The sequence below is a fragment of the Chiloscyllium plagiosum genome, unplaced genomic scaffold (assembly GCF_037043375.1).
Source record: "Chiloscyllium plagiosum isolate Xiang-an unplaced genomic scaffold, Cpla_swu_hap1 HiC_scaffold_10, whole genome shotgun sequence".
Lineage (NCBI taxonomy): Eukaryota > Metazoa > Chordata > Chondrichthyes > Orectolobiformes > Hemiscylliidae > Chiloscyllium > Chiloscyllium plagiosum.
This window is the reverse complement of record NW_028270148.1, coordinates 17,443,710-17,463,427: the sequence shown is the minus strand read 5'-3', so window position 1 is coordinate 17,463,427 and position 19,718 is coordinate 17,443,710. Positions and strand designations below refer to the sequence as shown.

Here is a 19,718-nt window from a genome sequence, read left to right as displayed (position 1 = left end):
TAAATTGAAAAAAAATCCCACAAAATCAACTCGTGTTTGGGGACTGATGATAATAACTTCAAACAATTTCTGACTTTTATTCCCAGATATTTTTGTTTTGAAGTGAATAATTTCTGTGATTATACTTTTCGTGTTGACTGTCTTTTGCATAATTGGCTTCTTTATCTGTCCTACCCCTTTTGTTTCCCTTATGTAAAACTTCATGACATTTCTGGAGAGCACCTTGACCATGAGCTGTCGTAAGACCGGTATCACTTGCTAAAAGCTTGAATGTTGGAGCAGCCAAATTGCACTCTGCAAGAATTGCACGTCTAAGCTTAAAAGCTATTTATTAATTTTAACAAATTATTGGCAGATACCCAAAAGCACAAATTCAGAGCATGATACAGAATTGAAGGAGGCTAATGAGTTTATGTTGGCTGTCTTAGTTCCACTCCCCTATTTCCCCCCCAAAACCCTAGAAGTTTCTTTGCCTTATCAAGTTCTTTTACCCTAACAGTACGTTGAACCAAGCTGATACTTTAGTTGTATACAATAAACAATAATAACCATTTCAAACTGGTCGATAGCTATAACAGTATCTGAACAAAAGAAATTGAACATTGTAAGGACAACAACTTAACTTTGGATGAAGTCATTACTAACAATTAAGCCTTCTAGTGTGGAACATCACAAACTTGAAGAAAATAAGAGATAACATGCATTAAATATTACCAATATTGTGATGATGCATTTGGATTAGAGAGACAAATGTGACTTGTGTTTAAAGTACCTTTAAAGTAATTAAACACTCCAAGGTGTTCGTAGAGCATTACAAAGTAACATTTTACTCCAAGATGTGTAAGGATACATTTGGACAGTGGGCAAAAGGTTGGTTGTGATGCAGTTTTAAAGACTGCTGAAAGAGGTGAGTGGTAATGGGGAGTAGCGGTTTAGGACGAATTTGGAGCATGGATGTCTTGGAGTTGTTGGAGGAGATTGCAAAGATAAGGAGGGTCAAGGCCATGGAACAATTTGAAAACCAGGATGAGAATTTTAAAATTGAGGCATTGCTTAACTTAGAAAGTTGAATTGGATGAAATAGAAATTGAAAGAGTTTTGTTTAAACTTTTTTCTTAATGTGGCAGTATTGAACTCTTTTGACACGACAGCGTAAGGAAAAATGAAGAAGAGTTCATGCCTTACAAGTTTATTAGAATTCTTTGAGGAGATAACAAGCAAGATAGATAAAGGGAACTAAGTAGATGTAATATTTTGGATTTCCAAAAGGCAGTTCAATAATGTACTACACATTGGCCTACTTAGGATAAAAGCTCATAGTGTTAAAGGTAATATATTAGCATGGTTAGAGGATTGGAGAACTTGTGAATTGAAAGGTGAGATTGCTGAGGGCTGACCCAGTAGGCAGGATCAGCGCTTTGGCCAAATTGTTGTCTTGAGCAGGATGGTTGAATTTTGGAAGCGAGGAGATCAACTGTTAAAATAATCACAGGACATCTTAATATTTTATGCATGTCTGGGGAGTGTAGTTAGCTTTCTGTGACTCTTAGACATAGTTCTTCTGGAAACTACCTTTGCATGAGGGTACCATATATAGGTTGGAGAAGAAGAACAGGGGAAACAGGCATTTTCTTCTAGCAAATTGCTTACAGTGCCCCCAAGCAGAAACAGATTTTTTATTTTTAACTCTTGGAGACTTCTCTGGAGATGAGAAGAAATTGACATTGAGTTCAGAGCTGGCAGAATTAAGCAACCAACTGGATTGCAAAGTCATCAGATGTGTCTGCAGATTAGTTCTGTCTGAATGGTGAGACTGCAGGTTTGACAATAGCTGACTATCAAGAAAGCTTAAGATTGGAATTTCGTTTGAACTTCTGCTCAACTGTGCAACAAGCAACAATGAGCAACCTCAAATGTAGTCTAATTGAAACTAGTAACCAATATCAGATTCCCTCTGTGTTTGTTTTAATGAGAAGAAAATTAGTATGAAAGTGACCTTTATCAGATGAATTTCAGTAATTTGCCTGCTAACATCGTTCCAAGACAAGAATTTTATTTAAACTTTAATTTTTACGTGGTGAAATTTTGAAATTCTCTGTGGCTATGTTTTATTCATTCATGACATGTGGATGCTGCAGGAAAATTCAGCATTTGATGTACATCCCAAACTTTTGACAGCAATTAAGAGTCAACCACGTTGCTGTGGATCTGGCATCACATCTAGGCCAGATACTGTTCCTTAAGGGAGATCAGTGAACCAATGTGACTCTGCAAAGATTGATAATAATTTCATGGTTACCATAGCCACTCTGAAGCCTTTGCTTCAGTGTTGTGATGACAGTCCCTGGATAAAGCTCACATAGAACCTCCGTACTTGGTGCAAATTTGTTTCAATGCAACTGCATATCAGTGGCAAGGAAAATTCCTTAAGACTTTAAGCTATCGGAACTAAATTAGGGTTTTTGGCCCATCAGGTCTGCTCCGCCATTTGGTCTTTTTTTTACATTACCAATAGTGTGGAAACAGGCCCTTCGGCCCAACAAGTCCACACCGACTCTCCGAAGAGCAACCCACCCAGACCAATTCCCCTAACTAATGCACCTAACACTACAGGCAATTTAGTTTGGCCAATCCACCTAACCTGCACGTCTTTGGACTGTGGAAGGAAACCGGAGCACCCGGAGGAAACCCATGCAGACACGGGGAGAATGTGCAAACTCCATACAGGCAGTTGGCCAAGACAGGAATTTAACCTGGGTCCCTGTGAGGCAGCAGTGCTAACCACTGAGCCACCGTGCCACCCCACTGATTTTTCTCAACCGAATTCACCTGCCTGCCTTCCTGTAACCCTTGATCTCCTTAGTGCTCAAGAACAAGAGCAGATGACATAAAAATTGAAGGTGTAGTGGACAGGGAAGAAGGTTATCTCAGATTACAATGGGATTTTGATCAGATGGACCAATGGGCTGAGAAGTGGCAGATGGAGTTTAATTTAGATAAGTGCAGGTGCTGCATTTTGGGAAAGCAAATCTTAGCAGGACTTATACACTTAATAGTAAGGTCCTTGGGAGTCTTGCTGAACAAACAGACCTTGGAGTGCTGGTTCATAGCTCCTTGAAAGTGGAGTTGCAGGTAGACAGGATAGTGCAGAAGGCGTTTGGTATGCTTTCCTTTATTGGTCAGAGTATTGAGTACAGGAGTTGGGAGGTCATGTTGCAGCTGTACAGGACATTGGTTAGGCTACTTTTGGAATATTGTGTGCAATTCTGGTCTCCTTCCTATTGGAAAGATGTTGTGATACTTGAAAAGGTTCAGAAAAAATTTTATAAGGATGTTGCCAGAGTTGGAGGATTTGAGCAATAGGGAGATGTTGAATAGGCTGGAGCTGTTTTCCCTGGAGCGTTAGAGGTTGAGGGGTAACCTTATAGAGGTTTACAAAATTATGAGTGGAATGAATAGGATAAATAGATAGTCTTTTCCCTGGGATGGGGGAGTCCAGAACTGGAGGGCATAGGTTTAGGGTGAGAGGGGAAAGATATAAAAGAGACCTAAGGGGCAACTTTTCACGCAGAGAGTGGTATATGTATGGAATGAACTGCCAGAGGAAGTGTTGGAGGGTAGTACGATTGCAACATTTAAAAAGCATCTGGATGGATATATGAATCGGAAGGGTTTGGAGGGATGTGGGTGCGGTGCTGGCAGGTGGGACTAGATTGGGTTGGGATATCTGGTCGGCATGGACGAGTTGGATGGAAGGGTCTATTTCCATGCTGTACATCTCTATGATTCTATGACTCATTGCTGCTCCACCCTGCTAGGCTTCCCTTCCAATCAACTCTGGTCAGCTGCTCTCCTATGTCTTTAATCATTACATTATATGGACTAATACCATTACATTTAATTCTAGCTTTTCCTTCTCAAACTGCAGGGTGAGTTCTATCATATTATGGTCACTGCCCTGTTGGGGCTCCTTCAACTTCAGCTCCCTAATCAAGTCTGCCTCATTACACATCTCCAAATCCATTATTGCTTGTTCCCTAGTGGGCAGGGGAAGAAATTTGTTGGGTGGAAACAAAGGGAAGTTGTTGAGGCAGCAGTACATCCAAAATGAAATCATTTTATCTATCTGGTCCTGAATGCAGCAAAATCTTCCAAGTGAGATAATAGTCACATATCTACCAGAACCCTATCAAATAACCCAGTTGGTGGACATTGTCATCTTTGCATTGAGAGACAACAACAAATAAAACATGCTGGATATTCTCTTTGGACAGGTGTGCTTGAAAAAGTAATGTACTCATTTAAATATCCAAAGGAGTAGATGACCAAACTTCTATAAATATTTAAACACATTGAACTCTGCAAAGCATAATTTCTGCTTCTTTATTTGGCCCTTATATTTGGCAATTGTCTGCCTCTGCAATTTATTCCATCCTATCCTCTTATTAAAATAAATTATTTTAAAAATCCCTTGTCTTGTGGCCCTTTAATGGCAAAGAGCTTATAATTTTGCAAATCACCAAATGACGTCCAAACACGTAGACGCATATGTTAAAGCATTTTTTTTATCATGTGCTTACTTCAACTTGAGTTTTCTGTCGAATGCTATGATTTAAGTTAAAAATGTTGACGTATTTTCAGACCTGTGAGAATTTTGCTCTTAACACATGCTAGGGGTATAAGTGAAGTTTGGAATAATATTCCATTCATTTCCACCTTTCATCGCTATGTCTCTATGCTTGTTTGCACAGCCAAGTTTGGAACCTTGGGAATTCTGGACATAACATGTCCCCCATTATGGTATAGTGGATGATTACATTTTAAAATTTTTCATTGTTGAGCAAAACCACTTTGAGTTTTTGTTTTAAACATTGCCGTACCAATAACTCTGAAGACTGTGTATTTCACGTAACCTCCTGGCCTTTCATATTGACTCTTAAACTGGATCCTGCCTTTGAAACCCCCTTGCTCGGATACCTCCTGCAGAATGCATCCATCAAATTGTACCCAGAAGTGCCACATTGCTTCATTCTTTTGGCTGCATTTTCCCTTTGAGAATTCTTTGCTACCTTTGTCTGACTCAACGATCACTTTTATTTTTCTGACCTTTCCACCTGTGGCAGTGAGTAATTGATGTTCTTCCAGCTGGCATGGAAGTTATCATACCTGCACTCTTTCCTTTTTTTGAGGCCCATAAAACATCTTGGTTCAATAAGATTTATTTTTCTGTCTCCTTTAAAAATGTTTTGTTTATTGCACATAAAAACTCAGCTTCTCAGTCACCTGGTGTCTTGATGTGCTTGAGTTTGTTTTTCTTCCGATTTCTGTGAAGCTATTTATAGAACTGTTCTTTTGGACATGGGATCATTTTCTTCAATTTTTTTATAGGCAATTTCTTCATGTTTCTCTGAAGTATAGCCAGCAGCTTACTGCTTCTTACCTTTTAGGCTTCACCTTTGTCCTCCTTTAATAAACTTACTTTGGTTTTAATAGATTTCCTCCATTTGTAAAACTATTTTGAGAAAGTTTGGGTTGATGGGAAGAAGTTCCGGGAAATTTCTCTCTGACCTTGGATGCAATCAAGTAGCCTCCAGCTACGTTGTCTAAAGTAAAATCCTCATTCAATGGGAGTTTGTTGATTGACTTCAGGAAGAATTGTAGGTAATCTGTACTATCAGCAGTTTTCAACTGTCTATTCCAATCTGTCTGAAAATAAATGCTTCTGGGAAGTACATCACTGTCCCTTAACTGTCACTGGGTCAAAATCCTGGAATTGCAGGTCTACCTACAGCACTTGGACTGCAGCAGTTCAAGAAGGCAGCTTAACACCACCTCCTCAATGGCAATTAGGGATGGGAATAAGCCACCAAAGTCCATATCCCTTGACTGTGTATAAAAATCGTTCTTTGTGCATTACAATTATGTCATCCAATATGCAAAATTATGCAGCTTCCGACCTCCTATTCATTGGGGCGCGATGGTGTTTTTGTGGCCACGTCACCGGATTCATAATCCATAAACCCAGGGTAATCTTCTGGGGACATGGATTCAAAATCACTGTGTCAGATGCTGAAACTTGAATTCTATTTTTAAAAAAACTCAAATAAAAAGCTGTCCTAGTGGCAACTATGTAACCACTGTCAATTGCCATAAAAACTCATCTGGTTCACATGCTATTTAGGGAAGGGAATCTACTGTCCTTACCTGGACTGGTCGACATTTTACTCCAGACCCACAGCAATGTGTATGGTTCCTAATTGCCCTCCAATTAGGGATTGGCAATAAATGTTGGCCGAGCCAGTGGCACCCAGATCCCATGAATGATCAAAGAGAAGAAAAAGGGTAGTTGGGACAAGCAATAAAAGCTGGACTAGCCAGCACTGACCATATTCCACAAACAAATATTGTTTGAAAAACACCACTGTGAATGTGAGCAGAGTTCAGCTGAAGATACATAAATTCTATTTTGCTTTTTGTCTCAGGTTCTGAAATTAGGACAACAAATCCAAATGGTAGTTGCTAGAGCCTCTTTGGCTTGGATTTGCAAGATTAATGCCCAGTATCCAGACCTGCAACTTGACTCCCTCAATGCTGTCAAAACATTGGTCAAATCTGTTTTAACTGGTCCCTTCAACAAGAATCTTGAGAAACCTTTCTTCAGTAAGCAAGACAATGGGTAAGAAAGATGAGTAATTTACTATTTCAAGTGTGAAACTTTTATACAGGGAAGTTCAATGTAAATATTCAAGACTTGCAGGGAATATTAGAGCAGCAACTTAAAGTTCCTGGGTTGGTGACGGTTCACAGTTTGTGTAATTTACTCATCCATTCAAGGCATTCTACTCTATCTACTTCAAAAACTTTAAGAGCTTTTTCTGCTATTTATTTGCAGTTTAGCTCTTCCAGTTCCAATTTAGCACAAATTTCATTTCTGCCCATTTAGCGGCAAGCAACTCAGCTGACACCAACGATTGGACACATAATCTGATCTCCAGCTTGGATCAAAGCTCTTTCTGGCTCTGCTTTGGAGGCATCCAGGTTGAAATGCTGAATTAACAGCTGTACTCAATCTGGAAAGACAACTAAACTTTAACTAGATTAGGATTTTGGAAAGCTGTCCAGACAATGTTGAGCACTTGTTTTCTGCCTTGCTAGTTTTTATATTAATTCTAAAGGAATTTGAGTGAGTTGGTCAAACCTTGCCAGGTTCACCACACTGGATGGGCTATTGGGGAAGTTGTAGGCAAAGAGAGTCCATAAGAAGTGGAAACATTGTGAATTGGAGCACTATGGGACCTACTGAATGCTCAACCCAGCAGCCGCTTAGAAAGAGGCAGCATAAATAGTAGAATTGGAACAAACATCCCTGTCTGCTTTCTTGAGAAGGGAAATGATACAATAGCTGATTTTTTGTTGACCAGCCTGCAAACCAGATGTTTTTAATTCGATTCATGACTTGCCAGCTAATCAGAAGCTGAAGTTATTGTGAAATCACACATGAATATTAAGTCAACAGTATTCTTTTATAAAATTAAATATTCCTAGAACAATATTATTCTGTCCATAATAATTATCCACGCTGCATGTGAACTCTGAGCTAGGGCCAACTGTTTTCTAACTTATCAGAAATAAATATGCCAAGTTGTCAAGCCACCAGACAGCATGCTCCAGAATGGATGGCAGTGTTAAACAACAAAAATGCAATCTAGTAATAAACAAAGAGTATGCATGCAATTGACGTAATCACACAATGATTATTTTTTGCCATTAAGGCCTACGGCTTTCAAATGCATTTCAAAGTATTTTTCCACCTGCTGCAAATTCATCTTTTTTTTTTTCAAGTTTCATCAATCACAAATCCGGAATTTTAATAACAAAAAGCTGTCAGCATACAATAACTTGAGGAATTGGTGCAGTTAACACAAATTTAGTACAGTTGTGCAAGAGCTAGTAAAACAGTTGGTTTGATGTTTAGTCAGGTGCGGTGTTAGTGAGGGATAATAAGGTAAAGGCAATTAATATTGTAACTGCATAAACTTTCATAATTTTATAAGTGCACATGATGTCTGATTCTCTGCAATATATCAAGTTTGCCTGAGCTGATTGGTTGCACTGGTTGATGGTAAATAAATGTATCTAACTCTATTTTTATGATAACAGGACTCCAGGATTTTTGATCTTAATATGAATTGAAGGTTGTTCATTATTGTGGAAGTTTTTTTAATTTGCTGTCAAATATTTTAATAGTGTTATTTTCACTTTTCTCCAGAAGACCTTTAAACAATAGCGGAACAAATTCTAGGTTTTGACATTCCAACAGACAGTTTTGCCATGATACACGAATTCACTCCAAGCATATTTACAGTGGAACTCTTCAGAATAGTTCAGTTATTCCTTATTTGGTGGTTTGGTTTTCAAATTTGCAACGAGTGCCTCTCCCTCAAACCCCTCATGAAATAATGGTCTCAAACAATTTTTCATTACAATTACGTTAATTGTGTGAAACATTTCTGGACCTGGAGGATGGGAGGAGCAGAATATTTTAGTATATTGGCATTTCATAATGGCTTTGCATTTCATTGCTCTTACATAATTTATATTACTGTAAAATGTTGTATTAATATTAAACTTTTCCTGCCTTTAAAAAGGATATTTTTGTTTTGTTTAGACCTTTGGAGGATGTATTTTCAGCTGAGGGCTGGGGAAAAGTCTCTACACAGTATATCCATGATCATTGGGCCTGTGTCTATTTTATTTTGAACAAACTTGAACAGCCATCTGAAACTATAGCCAACAAGAGTTCATTACCTGCTGTAAAAAATCCAGCTCTCATTCTTCACGCCTGTGTAGAAGCACTTAACATTGTACGATCGGACCAAGTACTTCCCATACTGCAATGCATGAAGATTCTTGTTCCTAAGGTTAGCAAGATTAAATCTGACATATATTTGACTGGTAGCAACTAAGACATTTCTCATTTATTCCTGCAATAAATAGGTGTGCTACTTTTTCTTGCAAATACAAAATATTGTCTTTATTCTAATGGTAACTCAAAGATACATATTTGTAGCTATATTGTTGAAATATTTTTCACCTTTTGAAGGTCTATAAAATGCTCCTTCTGACACTTTGAGACAGAAGAATGTGCAAACTGTAACATAATTTTAAGATTGTTTACCGTGCATCTTAACCTGTTGATTTATTTAGCTTTACAGGTCAGAAGAATCTCTTTGTGTGAAATCTCTTGATCTAGCTTGGAAGGTAGTTGTGGATTTGAACAGCAACCAGCTGCATTTTTGGCCTACTTTGAATGTTTACATAAAGATTGCCTTTCATCCTCAGCTACTTAGCATCACTGGAGAATGTGGCATTGGAATAAAAGTGAAGGAGGTAAAATATATTTTAGTATTGCTATTTAGTGAAACCCACTTTTGTGAGTTATTGTATTATCTAATACTTATTCATGGATCAATAAAAGCACTGAAGGAGGTTATTTGTCCTATCATGGTTAAGTTGACTTTTTGTGAAAGAATCACAACATTTGAGTCATAAAGGTCTACAGCATAGGAAAAGCTGTTTGGCCCATTGAGTCTGCACCAATCAAAAACAACCACCTAACTATTCTAATCCCACTTTCCAACACTTGGTCCATAATTTTGTATGCCTCGGCATCACGTGTATGTATAAATACCACATAAATGTTATGAGCATTTCTGTATATACCACCCTTACAGAAATCAGTTCCCTCTGGATGAAAAACATTTTATTCACATCGTGTCTAAACCTTCTGCCCCTTATCTTAAATCTATGCCCCCTAAATCATTGATTCCTCCACCAAGAGCAAAAGTTTTTTTCCTGTCTATCCTATTTATGCCCCTCAATTTTATACATCTCTATCATATTCTCCCTCAGTTTCTTCTGCTCGAAGGAAAACAACCCCAGTTTTACCCGCTCTCTCTTCATAACTAAAACTCAGCAGCCCAGGCAAGATCCTGGTAAATCTCCACTGCATTCTCTCCAGTGCAATCCTATCCTTCGTATAATTTGGACTCCTGTACTCTAGCTGTGGCCTAACTGACATTTTATACAATTCCAACATAACATCCTTACTTTTAAGTGCTGCCCCTCCACTGATAAAGATAAATATCCCATATGTCTTCTAACCAACTTTATCTACCTGTCCTGCTACTTAAGAGGCTGGTGCACATGGAGACCAAGGTCCTACTGTTTACTGTGTATTCTTGTGTTTTGGTTTTCTTATCCAAGTGACACTTATCTGGATTGAATATCATTTCTAGAGTCATATAGTTATACAGCATGGAAACAGATCTTTGGTCCAACCAATTCATGCCAACCATAATTTCAAACTAAATTAGTCCCATGTGCCTGAGCTTGGCCTATATGCCCCCAACATTTCTTATTTGTGTACTTCTCCAAATATCTTTTGAATATTATAACTGTACCATCATCCATCACTTCCTCTGGAAGTTCATTACACACATGAACTGTGGAAACAAAAGTTGCTCTTCATGTCATTTTTAAAATCTTTCTCCTCTCACCGTAAAATATGCCCCCGGTCTTGAAATTCCCCTCCCTTGGGAAAAGACACCTGCCTTATCTATATCCTCCATGATTTTATAAACCTGTCTGAGGTCATCCCTCAAACTCCTATCCTCCAGTGAAAAAAGCCCCAGCCTATCCAGCCTCTCCTTATAATTAAACCCTCCATTCCTGGCAATATCCTGGTAAATCTATTTATCACCCCATCAATTTTTGTATTAATCCATGAAATTACTGATCAAATCTAAATCGTTTATATGTACCACAAACCGCAAGGACCCCAGCACTAATCCCTATGGAACCCCACAGCACACTGGTTTCCAGTCACAAAAACACCCCTCAACTAACATTCTCTGCCTTCTGCCACTCAGACAATTCTAGATCCAATTAGTCAAATTTCCTTGGCTCACATGACTACTTACTTTTGCCATGCTCAAGTCACAGCAGACTGTTGAATTCATTGCCTTTATGTGCACACCTAGTCACCTCTTCGAAACATTCACTCTCACCAAGTCCAACACCAGCACCCCCACATTCAGTCAAGTCTGTCAGACATGACGTCCCCTTAACAAAGTCATGTTGACTGTTCTTGATTAATCCCTGCCTCTCCAATTGCAGATTAATTCTGTCCCTCAGAATTGCTTCTAATAGTTTCCCACCACTAATTAGTCTGTAGTTTCCTGGTTTATGCCTTGCTCCCTTCTTGGATAATAGTATCACGTTGGCTGTCCTCCAGTCCTCTCGCACCTCTCCTATGGCTGGCAAGGAATTGAGAATTATTGCTAACACCCCTGCTATTCCTCCTTTGCCTCACTCAGCTGCCTGGAATACATTTCATTCGACCCTGCTGATTTATCAACTTTTAATCCTGCTAAACCACTCAGAACCTCTCCGCCAATGCTAACTTCTTTAAAAATGTCATAGCCCTTATTTTCCGATTTCTATAGCTACATCGTCTCTCTTGCTAATGAAACTGGTGCATTGATGTAGAAACTATTCATTTAGAATGCTAGAATTAGTCTAACTCTTCCCTTCTTTTCCCAAAGTCATACAAGGTTTTCCTTTTAAGTGCATATCCAATTCTCTTTGGAAACAGTTATTCCATCTGCCTTTAGTGCACACCTCCTCTCACCTCAGGAAAATGAGCTTCAGTTATTAGCATCACATACATCCTCTCTCCCAGGCTCTGATTGAATATATGAATGGAGTGATCAGCAATTACAGCTCACTAATGTCTTTTATTGAAAGAAATCTGCTCTCCTTATCTTAGGTGGCCTACTTGTGGCTCCAGACCAGAATTGCCTTCTGAAACAGCTCAGGAAGCCACTCAGTTCAAGGGCAATTTGGAAAGGGCAATAAAGGTTGCCCTTACCAATATAATCCATATGCCATCGAAAATTCAATAATATTTTGTGGCTACAAGGGCATTTCAGGCACTAGCAATTCTTCAGTGAGGAACCCATCTGCTGATAAATGTGATAGGATACTCTCCTGTTGTCTGGATCGGTGCAGCTCCATCCATTTCTCCCCAACTGCCACCCACCCTGTGCGCACAGCTTGAATGTATGGTGGGCATTGAAATCTTCCATCCTGAGGTGATTTTGCACCTTTTTCACCTTCCATGCTTCCTCGAAGTGTTGTTCAACATCGTTAAGTACTGATTCATCGACCAAGGGAGGACAGTACATGGTAGTCAGCAGGATGTTTCTGTGCCCATGTTTAACATGAGGTCGTGAGACTTCATGGGGTCCAGAGTCAATGTTGAGGATTCCCAGAGCAATGCCATCCCCACTGTATATTACTATGCCACCACTTCTGCTAGGAAAGTCCTGTCCTTGGGATAGGGCTTGGAATATGGGTCTCACTGGCTTGACCAGCATTGATTGCCCATCCCGAATTGTCCAGAGAGCAGTTAAGAGTCAACCACATTACAGTGGGTCTGGAGTCACATGTCAGCCAGATCAGGTAAAGATGCCAGATTTCTTTCCCTAAAGGATATTAGAGAAGCAGATGGGATACCTCTTTCCCCGCTCTCCCCCCCACCCCCCCCAGGTCTAAAAGATGCACTGCAGCAATTTACCAAGGCACTTTACAAATCCATGACTGCTCTGATCGCGAAGGGCAAGGTTAGTTTTTTTTTCTTCCTTTTTTTTTAAACCCCACACTACCGCCTAACTTAGATTAGATTAGATTAGATTACTTACAGTGTGGAAACAGGCCCTTTGGCCCAACAAGTCCACACTGCCCCGCCGAAGCGCAACCAACCCATATCCCTAAATCTACCCCTTACCTAACACTACGGGCAATTTAGCATGGCCAATTCACCTGACCTGCACATCTTTGTGACTGTGGGAGAAAACCGGAGCACCCGGATGAAACCCTCGCAGACATGGGGAGAATGTGCAAACTCCACACAGTCAGTCGCCTGAGGCGGGAATTGAACCCGGGTCTCTGGCGCTGTGAGGCAGCAGTGCTAACCACAGTGCCACCGTGCCGCCCACGATAAGCGGTAGTGCTTATTTTTTCCCCAGTACCCATGTTGTGTGTGTGCAGGTTGAGACACAGTGAAAGACACAAGGTGCACAAATCTTTATTCCGTTTCCACCACCAGGAAGAAAGGTAACACCCGAGTGGCCAGTGACAAGCAGTGCCCTTCACATCAAAGGGCAATGCTGTGTGATCAAACAGTGCAGGGGAGGGCAGGGATTAAATCAAAATAGAGTTGGAAAGGGCAAGGTTGGTAGATGCAAGGGACAGCCATCACCTACAGCCAACCTATCAGCCATCCACCATCTAGACTTGGAACTGTATCACCGTTCCTTCATTTAGCTGCATCAGTATCCTGGAACTCCTTCCCTTACAGCATTATAGATGTTCCTATATCACATTGACCACATCTGTTCAAGCTGCTCACCACACCACCTTCTCCAAAGCTATCAAGGATGTGAAAAAAATACAGAGTTAGTCAGTGATGCCCACATCCTGCAAAAGAATAAGAAACCACTGTGCTTCAAATGCAGCAGAAGTAGTGCTGCTGTTTAAGTTGGTCACTGTGATCCACCTGTGCATGAGTAATTGTAGGAGAAAGTGAGGTCTGCAGATGCTGGAGATCAGAGATGGAAATGTGTTGCTGGAAAAGCGCAGCAGGTCAGGCAGCATCGAGGGAACAGGAGAATCGACGTTTCGGGCATTAGCCCTTCTTCAGAAGGGCTAATGCCCGAAACGTCGATTCTCCTGTTCCCTAGATGCTGCCTGCCCTGCTGCGCTTTTCCAGCAACACATTTCCATGAGTAATTGTACCCATGACATCATGCTATTAGTGTAAAAGCTTTTGATGTTTTCAAAACATTGTGAGCGAGTTGTGTTAGCTGTAACTTAAGCCCATTACATTTGGTAACAGATAAACTGCGCCAAGGCAGCTTCAAATAAACATAGCATCATTACTATTGGGGACTAAAGGAAAATGTGAAATGACCATACACTTAGCAGTGCTGAGATTTTGAAATTGGCATTTAATCTAAAATTACTTTTTTGAAGATGGTCATTATTTGGCCTGTTCATAAGTTACCAATGCACAGATATATATATATAGATGTTAATTTTGACCTTTATCATTCCCTGTAATACCACAAGTATTGTTATTTGTACATTAGGTGATTTATTGGATGAGCAGTACATTGCATTTGTGCTTAAAAGTTGTGTTCCAATTTGAACGTGTACTTGCGTGTGTTTCCACACCTAGCCGTAATCTTGGTCAAAAGCAAAGCCATAAAATAAGCTAGCAGTTGCGGACCTAGTTGGGATTGACTGCATATTAATTGGTGCAACTAAAAAATATTAGGACAGTGCTTGGATTGCTCACCTTTTAGAAATATGAAAACAGAGAAAATAGGAAAAGGAGTAGGCCAGTTGACCTTTTGGGCCTTCTATGCTGTTTAATGTGATCATGGCTTATAGAGGTTTACAAAATTATGAGGGGCATGGATAGGGTAAATGGGCAAAGTCTTTTCCCTGGTGTCGGGAGTCCAGAACTAGAGGGCATAGGTTTAGGATGAGAAGGGAAAGATATAAAAGAGACCTAAGGGGCAACTTTTTCGCGCAGAGGGTGGTACATGTAAGGAATGAGCTGCCAGAGGAAGTGGTGGAGACTGGTACAATTGCAACATTTAAGAGGCATTTGGATGGGTATATGAATAGGAAGGGTTTGGAGGAATATGGGCCGGGTGCTGGCAGGTGGGACTAGATTGGGTTGGGATATCTGATTGGCATGGATGGATTGGACCGAAGGGTCTGTTTCCATGCTGTACATCTCTATGACTCTATGGCTGATTATCCTATTCAGTATCCTGATCCTCTTTTCCCGCCATATCCTTTCATCCTTTTAGCCCTAAGAACTATATCTAACTCCCCCTTGAAAATGTTCAATGTTTTGGCCTCGACTACTTTCTATGACAGAGAATTTCAAAGGCCCACCACTCTCTGGGAGAAGAAATTTCGCCTCATGTCAATCCTAAAGGGCCTTCTGCTGTCCTGAGACAGTCACCCCAGCTTCTGCACTCTTTGGTCATTGGAGCATTGTTTTTGTGTTTATCCTTCTAGTCATGTTAGAGTGTTAGAGCCTGCTTCATTCTTCTAAACTGCAGTGAATTTAGTTCTAACCAATCCAATCTCTTCTCTTATATCCATCTTGTCATCTCAGTCTGGTAAATCTTTATTGCACTGCCTCTATAGCCGGCACATCCATCCTCAGATAAGGAGACCAGAATTACACAGTACTTCAGGTGTAGTCTCACCAAGGCCCTGTATATTTGCAGCAAGGCATTCCTGCTTCTGTATTCAAATCTTCTCACTGTACCATTTGCCTTCTTGACCACCTGTTGCACCTGCATGCATGCTTTCAGCAATAATTTGGAAGAGAATATGGGAAGCATGGTTAATTTATGTTTGCAGATGACACCAAAATTGGTGGTATAGTTGACAGTAAAGGTTATCTAAGACTAAAAAGCGATCTTGATCAATTGGGTCGATTAAGGGGTGGCAGATGGTGTTTAATTTAGATAAATATGAGGTTTTGCATTTTGGTAAGACAAACAAGGGCAGAACTTACACAGTCAATGGTAGAGCTCTGTGGAGTGTTCTGGAACAGAGAGATCTAAGGGTTCAAGTGCATAGTTTCTTGAAAGTGGCATCACGGTACACAGTGGTAAAGAACGTGTTTGGCACACTTACCTTTGTGGCTCAGAGTGTTGAGTAAAGGAGTTGCGCTTGTACAGGACGTTGGTGAGGCCACCTTTGGAGTACTGTGCGTAGTTCTGTTTGCCCTGCTATTGGAAGGATATTATTAAATTGAGGAAGATGCAGAAAAGACTGACAAGGATGTTACTGATACTGGGGGTTTTGAGTTATGAGGAGAGTGTGGATAGGCTGGGAAATGGTTCACCGCAGAGTTGGAGGTTGAGAGGTGACTTTAGAGATTTATAAAATCAGGAGGGATGTAGATATGGTGAATAGCCAAGGTCTATTCCATAGGATAGGGGAGTTCAAAACTGGAGGGCATAATTTTAAGGGGGAAAGATCGAAAAGGACCTGAAGGGCAATGAATTTGTGTGTGGAATGAACTGCCAGAGGAAGTGGTCGATGCAGATACAGTTAGAACATTTATAAGACATTTGGACGGGTACGTGAATGGGAAAGTTTTGGAAGGATATGGGCCAAATGCAGGCAACTGGGCCTAGTTTACTTTGGAAAATCTGGTCAGCATGGATGGGTTCACCCAAAGGTCTGTTTCCATGTTGTATGTCTCTGACTCTATGAATCCACGTCTTGTGGCACCTCCCCTTTTCCCATCGCCAATCAGATAATTTTCCACCTGCCTATTTTTGCTACTGAAGTGGATGACCTCAATATACTTCAACTGCCATTCAATCAATCTGTCCAAATCAGACTGAAGCATCTCTACATCCTCCTCAGCTCACCTTCCCTTTTCCATAGATGATCTTCCACTCGAGGGTCTTGGTCAGCTCTATGTTTGAAGTTGTAAGCATATTAGATTAGATTACATTACAGTGTGGAACCAGGCCCTTTGGCCCAACAAGTCCACACCGACCCACCAAAGCGCAACCCACCCATACCCCTACATTTACCCCTTACCTAACACTACGGGCAATTCACCTGGCCTGCACATCTTTGGACTGTGGGAGGAAACCGGAGCACCCTGAGGAAACCCACGCAGACACAGGGAAAACGTGCAAACTCCACACAGTCAGTCGCCTGAGGCGGGAATTGAACCCGGGTTTCTGGCGCTGTGAGGCAGCAGTGCTAACCACTGTGCCACCGTTTCGCCCATATATTATTGGTATAAAAATAATTACTTGCCTTGAGGAAGCAATTCTGCCTCAGCATGGCAGAGCTAGCCTTTTGAGGACCACCTATGATCAGATGCTTCCTTGTTGGAAGAGGAAATTATTGCAAAGTGATTCAGCAAGTTGAGCCCAATATTATCTCGCCCAGCTATACTGTGACCTGGGAAAATAGAAGACGTGAACTTTGAAGGATACTGTTTGGAAATAAAGAATTTTTTCAGATCAAAGTGTTTCCATGTGGATTAGGTAGATAGGAAAGCTCTCAGGATTGTATGACTGCTTCATATTATAATTAGAAGCCTACATCCTCTTATTACATTGTCAGTTACTGAATATCTCTTGCTGTTATTTTGAATTTTGTGCATTTAAACTGTTCTGTAGCTAAATAATGAGAACTTTTTCTCTCAGTGCTATGTTTGATCACTGCAATAAACTGCCATCCCTTTCCAGATGATTAAAATTGTATGTTGAAGTTTATGCAATTAGATTTAAATAACCTTCAAAAACCTTGATATTATCTGCAATATTGTCTTGGTTTTGCAGTGTTTATTGTTCCATGTTTTAGATTTCTAAAAGTAGATTTTAACTCTTACTGGAGGATATTTTGAGTGTTTATCAATTTTTGCACAAATTAGCTTAGGATATGACCTAATTCTCCTCTGCTGGTGAATTATTCATTTACTCAGTCATAAGTTTAGAACTATTTTTCTGCAGATTGCTTGCAATAATATCTTTATTATAATCTAATTTTCCTTTCATTGCCAATTTGTATTGACCTCTAGTCCTTATTTTAACTAAGGTCATTTTATACAGATGTTTGATATGATGAAGCAATGTACTTACTTTGCTTTAAATATGGATTCTAATTTATTTTTGTTGATGGAGTAAATTGCTTCTATGTATTGAGGAGGAGAAATAAGCATCTGTTAGTCTGTTTATTGTTCTTTCCCTTCATCTCATCCTTTGTTTCGAGATGGAGATATTTGCTGCCATATTGCCTTCATCAGTATGGTGTCTGGGCAATAGGCGCTCTCACTATTCTCAAGCTATACACTTGCATTATGGAGAGTCAATGACCTGTGATGGTATCTGTCTCCCCACTTCTCCCTCCACGCAGCATCTATTATAATGACAGTCCAAGGTAAGATGAGGTCTGATCCAAATAAATACTTAACATTACATAAAACATAGAACATTACAGCGCAGTACAGGCCCTTCGGCCTTCGATATTGCGCCGCCCTGTCACACTAATCTGAAGCCCATCGCACCTACACTATTCCATGTACATCCATATGCCTGTCCAATGACGACTTAAATGCACTTAAACTTGGCGAATCTACTACCATTGCAGGTAAAGCATTCCATACCCTTACTATTCTGAGTAAAGATTCTATATGAGTGTGCTTCTATGAGTTGTGTAGTGCTAGAAAAAAATATATAATTTAAAAAAACACACAATTCGGAAGAATCTGATCAGATTCTGTGATGTCTTAGCAGCAGTGAGGAGAATGCTGTGTGCATCTATGACCTGGTTGGCTATTTATCTCCAAGAGGCTGTGAAAACAATTGATGTAAAGCATATATTTTTAAAAATTACCGGTAAACACAGTGATTCAGAGCCTTATTTAGTTGTCAGAATCCATTCAAGCATGGAGTAAAATTGCAGATTCAGCAACAAAAATGTTGAGTAGCTTTGTTCCAAGCAGAAATCCATATTTTAACAGAAGAAATGGATCAAAGCTGTCTGTCTTGTTTAGTTTTGAACAGTCAGCCATTCAAAACAGACATTGATGTTTGATGACTTGTTGGAAATGCAAACCTTTGAAGTTCATTTTTGCGTGAATAGGATAGGATTAAAAGTGATAGAAATGGCTGATTTCAGGAGTGAAGCAAGATATTTTTGTTCTACTTTGGACATAGAGAATGTGATAACCAAAGTATTGCTGGCTGTTTGGATAAATTTAGGATTATGTCAACAATTCTTTAGCCTACTGATTAAAATTCACATTATTTCCCTTAATTTAATGTTTTTCTCATCTACAGTTTGTGCACGAAGTCTTGAATTTTAATTTTAGTTAGTGGTATCTCATTGGAATATGCTTGGTGTCAGGTGTAATGACATGAAATTAGATGAGATAGCTTTTGATCAAAGGGAAACTGTTCCAAACCAAGTGCATACTAGGAAGTGACATGTTGAGATAATTGCTACGATAATGCTGTCAGAATTTATAGAACAGCTTGTTGTTATTAATCAAGCTTGAATCATGGAGACATAAAGTTGATTTGAAGAAGTTAATACCCTAAATAATGCTGCTTGAACTATTTGTGGTCTGTTCTTTCATGCAGTAAACAAAGGATCCCACTTTGAGGTGTTTGTGTGTGATAGTGGTATGAATGAAGCATCTTACTGTTCAATCTGTGTACAAACTGGTCATTATGTGCACCTAACTCCTTGCTATTTGCTTACAAGCTTCCAGTAGTAATCCTTTGCTGATAAGCACTTGGTATCGGATTGAGTATTGGGAAAAGGGATTCTGTTGAGAGCCGTCATTGCTGTCTCTGGCTCTCTCTTCCCCATTCCCCAAGCCATCACTTGCATGTATCTGTGGCAATCCTCAGTCTCAAGTGAATGGAGTGTCTGACATAGCCACCACAATCTCACAGAGGAACTGCTGGGACCTGGCCCATCTTTTTCAGAGGGCAGGACATCCACTGCCTTAGTCCTCCACCGACCCTGCCTAATTAATGGTTGGCAATTAAATGTGACTAAAAGGAGCCAATGTGAGGCTCTTTGGC

The 19,718-nt window shown here is 40.0% G+C and overlaps 1 protein-coding gene across 5 annotated transcripts in view; it reads left to right on the top strand.

The window, feature by feature from the left end:
* tarbp1 (TAR (HIV-1) RNA binding protein 1) overlaps nucleotides 1-19,718 on the top strand; it is a 177,987-nt gene that overhangs the window by 67,513 nt on the left and 90,756 nt on the right. For all 5 annotated transcript variants that reach the window (XM_043695407.2, XM_043695409.2, XM_043695408.2 and 2 more), the window contains exons 15-17: nucleotides 6,483-6,676; nucleotides 8,669-8,921; nucleotides 9,208-9,390. In XM_043695407.2, the coding sequence (XP_043551342.2) occupies nucleotides 6,483-6,676; nucleotides 8,669-8,921; nucleotides 9,208-9,390 (630 nt within the window). The remainder of the gene's footprint in view (nucleotides 1-6,482; nucleotides 6,677-8,668; nucleotides 8,922-9,207; nucleotides 9,391-19,718) is intronic.